The sequence below is a fragment of the Grampus griseus genome, assembly GCF_964374135.1.
Source record: "Grampus griseus genome assembly, chromosome: 2".
NCBI classification, from domain to species: Eukaryota; Metazoa; Chordata; class Mammalia; order Artiodactyla; family Delphinidae; genus Grampus; species Grampus griseus.
The window spans coordinates 61,224,228-61,233,812 of record NC_139018.1 but is presented as its reverse complement, the minus strand read 5'-3'; the positions used below and the strand labels follow the sequence as shown (position 1 = coordinate 61,233,812).

General features: G+C 47.8%; 1 protein-coding gene across 2 annotated transcripts; it reads right to left on the bottom strand.

The window, feature by feature from the left end:
* Positions 1-3,489: 3,489 nt before the first annotated feature.
* Positions 3,490-8,703, bottom strand: FOXA1 (forkhead box A1). 2 transcript variants are annotated; one of them, XM_082647179.1, is made up of 3 exons: positions 8,589-8,703; positions 4,943-6,236; positions 3,490-3,658 (listed from the first exon to the last, which is right to left on the bottom strand). In XM_082647179.1, the coding sequence occupies exons 1-3, from the start codon at positions 8,658-8,660 to the stop codon at positions 3,633-3,635; spliced, it is 1,392 nt and encodes a 463-aa protein (XP_082503305.1). In that variant the 5' UTR covers positions 8,661-8,703; the 3' UTR covers positions 3,490-3,632. The 2 variants fall into 2 exon arrangements, with proteins under 2 accessions (XP_082503305.1, XP_082503304.1); XM_082647178.1 differs by having other exon boundaries at positions 3,490-6,236.
* Positions 8,704-9,585: the final 882 nt, after the last annotated feature.

Below are 9,585 nucleotides of genomic sequence, written 5' to 3'. Positions count from 1 at the left end.
TAGACTAGGATCTAAAAAGAGAAACACCAATGGAAACATTATGGCCTCAAACTTTACTATTTGAAGAAAAAGTCAGAATATTTAAAGTAATCTGTTATTGAATGTTATTTGGATACAGTAAATTGGATCATTGGTAGAAAATAAAACTTGAATAAATGGCTTCTGTTAAAAAACCTTATATCTTCCCAAATGGATTGTATTTTTAATTAGTAAGATTGTAAAACCTTCCAAGTTACTTCATTTAATTACATTTTTACTCTCATGAGTTTCTGCAGATGCCATGATTCTTTCGGTTCAGGAATATCTTATTTCTAAATTTCAGCATAATTTAATTTCCTATTTAGCCCAAGGTAGCTTAAAAATAATCACCTTTTTGCACGTAATTACCTTGAAGTAATTAGACATTATCTTAACTCCATTTAGTTGCAAACACATTTTACTACAATTCAAATAAGCAATTAACATTTAATTTTTGAAAGTAAAACATTTTTACAAATTTATTAAACATCCATTACATAATTTAAGCAATTTTATCTTTTCAATGAGCTTTTCCTCTTGACATATTGAGGTATCACATTAAAATACATTATAGCTAAATGTCCTACAATATTGCTGCTAAATCAACAGAAGACCAATTGATCTTGAGGAAAGGTTAATTAATTTGGGCTACAGGTCTCCTACATTGGCCTCCACTGAAAGGAATTTGTATCGATCACAAGTTTTCTGGAAAGAAATGTAATAAGCATTTTCGTGGAATTGAGATCAATTTTTTAAAGTGACAAAACAACAAAGTTTTAAAATTTTATCACTCCAGGAATTCTGTTTTGCTATGGTTTATTCAAATCTGTTAGACTCCTGAGTAAAATAATGTTTTTTTATACTTTCAGTGAAATCAGTCAGGTATCTAGCTTTCAGAAAATGAAAACAGAAGTTGAGAACTTTAATAGGATTTTGTTTGTTTAATCCCTCCTCCCATAATAATTCTCACCAGTTTATTCTACAATGAGGGGATCACCAAGGGACAATGGAAATTAAATTTTATCTTTGGTTTCAACACTGTATTAGCTCTCGTGTAAGAAACACTGAGCTGCTTTCTACTTGGGAACACTTCTAAGTTGTGTAGTTTCTGAGCAGAACTGGTGAGTTTTTCTTCTTCCCTAAATTTAGTTGTCTTTTTTTTATCAATTAAAAAAAATGTTTCCGTTTGGGACAAGGTGAAGGTAATATCTGAAGCTCTCCTCCCCACCACTATACTCACTCTCAAAACATTTTTCTTGTTTTCTAAAAATGTTTGCTCGGTGGCGTAGTCAGTGGATCTGAGGGCCTCCGGAGCTTTGCACTTGGGTCTAAAAGAAGGTTTTCCCTTCTCCCTCCCTCCTCCCCTCTAGAGACCCCTCCCCCACCTCGGGCGAAATTCCTAAATAAAGCGAGTCCGGTGGACCGCAGCTGAGGGATCAGCATCCCCTTTCCGGCCCTCTTCTGCAGGAGCCTCCGAGGTGAAGAAATATAGACGCTCCAGGACGAAAAGGGAGGTGGGAGGGGGTCGCGGGAAGGCGGCGCGCTCCGGGAGGGTCCCAGCACTCCTTGAAACCACAGATGTTTTCCTCCTGGCCCTGGGGCGCGGCGCCCTGGCCCCGGGCGTTCCGGCGTTTGTGTGTCCGGGTTTCCGAGGAAGGGATTACGCAGCGGGAGCAGCCGCGGCAGCGCGGACGTTGGAGCCGCAGGAGCGGTAACAAGGCGCCTGGCCTTCTTTGTTGACTTTTAGGTCTCGGGCTCAACAGAAGATTTATTCGCTAGGAGGGGAAAATGCCCGAACAATGAAGAACTAACTGCACTTGTCACCTCGAGATGCTTGCGGTCCTTCTCTCTGCCCTCCTTACCCGGCAACCGGCCGCCCCGACCCCAGCCCGCGCGCTCCCTAACGCACAGGGCGCAGATGGCATCGCCCAGAGGTGGCTTGAGGGAGCGGTCAGAAAATCGCGTGAGAAGCCCACGAGGCGAGCCCCGCTCCCCGCCACCCACAGGGCTAGCTCCCCAGGCAGGTCTCTAAAGTGGCCTCGGCCGTAAACCCGCGGCGCGTTGGCCGCCGCAAACCCTGAAAAAGTTTCCGCTTAGTAAGAGCAAGAGCTAATAGGCCGACTTTAGCCTGGTGGGTGAACGCGAGACACTGATATTATTAACATGTTAAAGAGAGGGAAGGGAACAAAGTTAGACGATTTAGGTTCAGTGGGGCCGGGTAAAATTCCGAGGCCCAAGCTCACGCCTTTATATTACTTTTGGAATTCGAATTTGCCAACGTTTGCCCGTTGTATAAATATAAATAACTATTGGAATTGAAAGCTTTTTCCTCTTTGAGACTTTGACGTCTTTCCGAGAGGCCTCTAAATTAGATTGTGAAATTACTCAAACCAGTAATTTCCATCTCCTTTCATTAGCTGAAGTGAGAGCGGGGGTTGGATCTCTGGATTTTTCTCAAGTGCTACATGGCACCCCTTCTCTCATCTGGGGAGGCAATTACGCGATAATTAAGGGACTCACACAGCTCTTTTTATCTTGTCCGCGGTAAGGAGTGGGGCGATCAAAGTAAAGGCTGTCCAAGTTCAAGCCCTGGCGAGGATGGAGTTCATACACAAGGGCTCAGGCAGGCCAACCTCTGCTTGGGCTGGTGTTGTTATTGTTGATGTCAATCCGAACGAGGCTTACAAAGAAATAGGTGGACTGGAAAGTGAGCCTACTATCAAAGGAGATTAATGATTTTGTGATCTCAACCAACTGTAGGGGTGTGAAGCTGCATTTAAAAGCTTCTTAGAAGGCAAACAAATCATCAGTTTTAAGCTCTCAGGAAAAAAATTAGAAACAATATTTTAAAAAAAAATCTTCACAAAATACAAAATAGCTGCAACCCTGAAATGTCTTGGTGGCACAAAGCTTCCCCTGCAGGAATGAATTAACTCAGGCCTCCCCGGGCCCCCTCTAAAGCTACCATGATGGTTAAATTTTGCTGCTCTTTTAATAAAAAGAGGGTTCTGGATCCTCTGTGGTAGACAACTTAATTTTATCACCTACATCTGATATTTTATTCTTACTCGAATACTTTTCAGATAAAGGAAAATGATACATTGGGGAAGGGGGAAGGTAGTTAAAATAATAATATTTGAGTTTATTGTGGAAAGGCTCAAAGGAAGCACAGAAGGCTTAAGACCTTGTCAAAAACTGAAGTAAACATTACTGGGAATAAAGAATCTTAAAAATCTCAGTTCTTAGGAATATTAAATCAGTTTATCTATCTTTTTATTTATCAACTTTTATTGAATCTCCTTAATTGCTTTTTACTAGCTAGATGTTCATATAATAAACATAAACAAAACAAAGTTTTTAGATTATTTTCCTTTTTGTCATTTATATTCAGTGCCTGGACTTTGAAAAATATCATATTCAAAATATCTATTTTGTATTTAATTAAGGAAAATAACAGAAATCCTCTTTTTGTTAACATTTGGTTTATTTAAAGTCCTTAACTGCAAATGATCAAGAACATATTCCACAGCTTAAAATTTATCATTTTCGTTATTTAAATCAAAATATTTTAATTACAATCACATTGATAAAAATTAACATTTTAATTTGTAATTTTAACCGTCATTTAAAGCAATTTCAGCTGTAAAGAAAAAAAAGAATAAACCATGCAATAAATTAACATTGAGAAAGCGTAGAGGAATAATAATGAAACCCGTCTGGCTATACTAACACCATGTCCAACTGTGAAAAGTGCATTAACACTGAATGAAACAAGCACATGATGGCAATAATTAAAATGACCACAATCAACTGGATTTTGGAATCTTGGACCAAATTTTGAAATACATCTCCCTATAACTTATCTCTCCTCTAACATTGTAATATTCCTTTTTTTTCTGGAGAAAATATCCTTTAAATGGTATGGATACATAGAAGCTAATTTTACACATTATGTGACCTCAGAATGATAAGACCATAGCCCTCTGCAAAGCAAGGAACAGAGTTACTGAGGAGGGCAATTCTCGAGGAATTGATTCCCAGGGCTATATATGGGTGGAGAGGAGGGGAGGAAGGTGTCTTTGTAACTTCTTGGTCAGGCAACTCTTTCAAGAGCGTGTATATCTCCTACCTATCACTTCTGTATGTTACGTAAATATATGGAAGATGTACATAGCTGAGCATGTGCATAAATAAGTTCATATATGATATATATGTATTTCATTTTAAGACATCTGCTATCTGAATGTATCTGAAATGTAAGCTGAAAAACAAGTGGCTCTGATGTTTATAATCTGTTTATGATTTGCTGCATAATGGCAGCATTGTCCTTCAATACTTTTAACAGCCCTAGTGTCTACTTGTTTTCCACCCTTTCAGTTCTTATGGTTAAGAGTATTGCCACAGACCTGTAAACTCCTGTGTGTGTGTATGTGGGGATGGGGGTTAGGTGAGGAGGGGAAAAAAAAGCACAAACAAATATTTTACAAGCTTAACCATCTTTCTTTTTTTTAAATAAATCCTGCACAGACTAGAACACGTCTGCAGGTGGAAGAGGAAAGAAAGGGAGAGGGACAAGGAAGTAGGAGGATTTTATATATATACATTTGTGGATCATTAAACTTTGCAGGAAAAATGTTTGTTGGTTTGGGGCTGTTTTTTTTGGTAATAATATACACAAAGCGTTCGGAACAACAGTAACAAAGTAACAGTCTTTTGTACTGGGGGAAAGATTGTGCACAAAAAAATAAAATAAAAATAGTTGGGATTTTACTATGCTGCTGTCGGCTTGGTATGTGTGGTTTTGTTTGCTGTTGATTTCTCTCTCTCTCTCTCTCTCTCTCTCCTGTTACCAGCATGGCCATGCCAGACAAACCCCCAGTCCCAGGGAGCTAAGAAGTGTTTAGAACGGGTCTGGAATACACACCTTGGTAGTAGGCTGGCTCCAGGGCTGAGGGCTCAATGGGGCTCCTCGTGGCCACCGAGGCGCTGCCGAGGGGTAGGCTGGCGGGCAATGCGGTGCCATAGGGCGAGTACTGTACTGCCTGCTCGTATGACTTGAAGTCCAGCTTGTGCTGCTGCTCCGAGGAGGACATGAGGTTGTTGATAGAGAAAGGGTGGTTGAAGGAGTAGTGAGGGTCCCCTTTCAGGTGCAGCTGGGACTCGTGGGGTGCCAGGCCATGCGCCGGGTGGGAGGGGGGCACAGATACCAGCGCCCCAGGCCCGGAGCTGATCGGAGGTGCAGCCGAGGAGGCCGGAGTCTTCAACTCCGAGGCGCCCCCTGTCGCCGCCGCCCCGCTGTGGTCCAGAGTCTGGGGGCTGGCAGCGGGCCCGGGGGCCGGCGCGCCCTCTAGCTGGCCGGCCTTACTGTGCACGCCCCGACGAAGGGGCGAGTCGGCGCTGGGGTTGGCAGCGCTCGAGGGGTCCTTACGGCTCTCAGGGCCGCCCTTGGCGCCGCCGCCGCTGCCGCCCCCGGTGCCTGGCTGCTTCTCGCACTTGAAGCGCTTCTGGCGGCGCAAGTAACAGCCGTTCTCGAACATGTTGCCGGAGTCCGGGTGCAGCGTCCAGTAGGAACCCTTGCCCGGCTTGTCCGGGGAGCGGGCCACTTTGACGAAGCAGTCGTTGAAGGAGAGCGAGTGGCGGATGGAGTTCTGCCAGCGCTGCTGGTTCTGCCGGTAATAGGGGAAGAGGTCCATGATCCACTGATAGATCTCGCTCAGTGTGAGCATCTTGCTGGGCGCCTGCTGGATAGCCATGGTGATGAGGGAAATGTACGAGTAGGGCGGCTTGGCGTGTGGGTAGCTGCGCTTGAAAGTTTTGGCGTCTCCGCCGCCACCAGCCCGGCTGCGCCCCAAATTGGACGGCGCGTACGCCATGGGGCTCATGCACGGGTTCATGGCAGCGGCGTAGGGGCCCAGGCCGTTCATGGAGGCCGCGGGCTGCGCGCCCATGGCCCCCATGCCGCCCGGGCTCAGCGTCGTCCCCATGGCCGTCACGCCCGCCGTCATGGTGTTCATGGCGCCCGCAGAGCCGCCCGGCATGCCAGCCACCGCCCCGGGGCTCAGGCCGGCGCCAAGGCCCGGGTTTGCGTAGGACATGTTGAACGAAGCCGGGGTCATGTTCCCGCTCGTGGTCATGGTGTTCATGGTCATGTACGTGTTCATTGAATTCATGGTGCCCAGGCCCGAGTTCATGTTGCTGACAGGGACCGAGTTGTAGGCCTGGAGCGGAGACAGCGTGAAGAGGCCCCGAAGGGCGGAGTTAGTAGTGGGCGCAGGCAGCCTACCGGCCGGGGCAAATCCGAAAACAAGAGAAGAGCATTTCTGCAAAGCATAGGACTCCCCACCAGGGGCAAACCGTCGGGCGCCCTCCCCAGAACCCGAAAAGAGTTGTCTTGCACGGCAGGGGAAAAATCCTATCTCCGCAGGCATGAAAGACAAGAGCTCACAGAAAATATGTCCCCAGGAAGATGTGTAATCGCCTTACACGCCAGGCTCAGGGGCCGGCTTCTAGGGCCCCTACGTCGCCTCTATCCATGCCACGCGGTATCCCAGTTTCCACCCCAGCCCGGCCTCGGCAAAGCACCCTTTTGGTTGAAAGGAGTTAAAACTCCGAAAACAGAATTAATCTCGGATCCTTTGCTTATTCACTCCACCTTAAGGGTACGGTGTGTATGGCGGTGCAGCCCCGCCTCCGCCCCCAGTAGGGCCACAGCGCCAGCTCAGCACACATCTCACCTAAGCCTGCCAGGCCCGGCTGACCACGTAGCGGCCTGGGCAGCGCGGGGTGGCCGTTAATTAAACTCTCCCTGATACAGCAAATCATCTATGGCCTTATGACCAAACATTTCCAAACAACTGGCTTTACCGTCTTAGCAGTTTTCACCAAATGGTGACTTTTTGTTGTTTATTATATTTAGAAGTGTTTTCCATCTACTTGTAGCAATTGTAATTTTAAAAGGGAAAAAAATACTCAGAAGTTAACTTTTGGAAAAAAATTAAAAATAGATCTATAAAAAAACAGATCTGTAATAGGAGAAGGGGTAGGGAAGGGTGCATAATAATATCAAGGCACTACATACATTTAACTTTAACATGACTTTACAGCCATTCATAAACTTGCACTAATTTCATTACCTATTTCCAGGTCCCTAAGGCTTGAAAATTTTGGTGACACAATTTGTGGAAATAATCATATTTTTTCCACATTCTGATATTTTGCCGCTGATAATCTCAAAACCTGGCTTTTCAAACTATATACGGATAGTTTCAAATACTTTACAATTCCAAAATCAAAGTCCGCTTATTTTCTCTTAATTCTATTCTACTTTCTAATTCCCAGTTTTAACCTGTAAAGAAGCTCTTTTCATAGAGAATTTAATTGACTAGTGACTGGAGATGACTGTATCTGAATTAAACCTGAGGAAGAGTTCTGAGCTCTTTCTTAAATCATCAGTAGGAGAAAACCCTTATCAGTAGCAATCTGAGAATGCACTAGATATGTTAAAAAATATAGAGTGCAGAACTATAAAAACTATTTCTGTTATTTAATAAAACTAATGATATCCTTAAATTTATTTTCATCAGAAAATATGACTTTATTTGAAAACATAAAAGGTGAACAAACAGATTTAACTAGGCACACGTTCTGCTGTAGTATGCAAATAAACTCGCTCAAGTTTGTGAATATATACATATAAAAATCTAAATAAATTAATTACCACGAAAATACTTCCTGATTTTATATTTTTCTGTCCATGTCTTAAGGTATTTTTTTACTTTTCTTTTCCTCTTCCCAAGATTATGCAAGGCAGTTTCAGTAAACGTTTTCAATAATGGTAAACTATTGAAGGGTAATCGCCAGCTATTTCCAGACAAATACTTTTAGTAGGTGGTGGTCCTGCCTGTACCTGGTTTTCCTCGCAATCCCTTTGTGCACATAAACCATATGAACGTGCCACCAAGGGGACAATGAAGAGAAACAGGTTCTCCGCCCGCCCGGAGTGCTGGAGGAAAAGTCAGCTCGCACTAGCGCCACCCAGCGGTTCTAGAGAGGAAGGAGCACACTTCTGCCCAAACGGCTTTTGAAGTTTTACAAAATTTCGGAATCATTTCATTATTAAAACGCTCAACTTAGCGGCTGAGCGCTTTCATCAGAAGACACCTGAGAATTCAACTGCGGAAGGAAGAGGCCGCCCTGCGGGCGAATTCTGGCTTTTTCAAAGTTGCCTCAAACTCGTGCCGGCGCCCGCCCGCCAACCCGCGCTCGGGACCCGGGTCCGGGCTCTAGCTCCCGCTCTCGGCAGGGAGGAGGCAAGTGCGTCTCAGAGCGCGTGTTTTCAAAGCCAGAGTTTCCTAAAACCGTCTCGCCCTCTCTGAGCGCCGATCGCCGGGATCCAGTTCCCCGGCGGGGCTGCGGATCCGGCTCCCAGGCCCGGCACAGGCCCGGCCTGGGCTAAACCCGGTGGGTAGGCACCGGTGGCACAGAGGAGGCGCCCCCAGTCGGGGGCCTGCCTCGCCCGACCTCCCCAAGTACGGGCTCCAGGAACCTCCCGCCTGCTGCCCGCCTCTCACCTCCTGTGTGTCGGCGTAGTAGCTGTTCCAGTCGCTGCTCTCGTGCCCTTCCATCTTCACAGCCCCTAACATCCTGGAGCCACCCTGCTCGATGCAACCATCCAGCCCTGTGCGAAGCGACTGGAAGCCGCGCGGGGCGGGGGGTGGGGAGCGGAGTAGCTGCAGTCAACTGAGCGCCCGCGTCGGCCCAACGCCACCCTAGCGAGGAGGAAGCCAGGCGCTGCGGGGCGCGGCGTGCGCGGCGGCGGCGGCGGCGGCAACAGGGCGGGAGGGGGCAGGCGGCGGCCGCGGAGCGCGGCGCCCGGGAGCGCCTCCGCGGGAAGTGAGCGGGCGGCCTCTGCGAGATGAGTGCAGTTGAGCTGATGTGGATCTTACGTCGCTCGAGTGCCCACCTCCTCGTCCTCTCCCCATTTGTCCGCCGCACAAAGACGCTCGCACCTACAAAGCCCGAGGTGCACCTGCGAGGCGGCCGCCCGCCAGTCCAGCCGCCGCGCCTCCCGCCCAGCCACGCCGCCGCGGCGCGCGCCCCCTGCGCCCCCTCCCGCCGAGCCCCCTCCCCCAAACCCGACCCTCACTTTGTTTGCCAAGCGGCGTAATTGGTTTAAGCCGACAGGCTAGGGGAAGAAGGAAATGGGGTGGTGTGTGTGTGTGTGTGTGTGACCCCCCCTTTGGAAGAAGAAAAAAGAAAAATAGGCGGGGCCGGGCGGTCTAGCGAGGGTTCTGGATGAGAACGTCGCAGCCGGAGAAGGGCTGGGGGCGGTGGCGTTGGAGGCCGGGCTCGCGGGGAAGTGCGGCTACATGACCCCAGGGTCTCCCCAGGGGGACCCACGACCCTCCGGAGGCCCTTGCGGCGGCCCCGTCCCGAGCCCCTCCTGCCTCCTACTCTTCTGCCAGCTTCCAGCCCCCGCCCTTCTGATTCCTGACCTAAAGTTCAACCGCGGGAGACTGGAAAATACAGACTCCCTCCACCACTCCCACTCCCCCGCCCCCGCCCCGG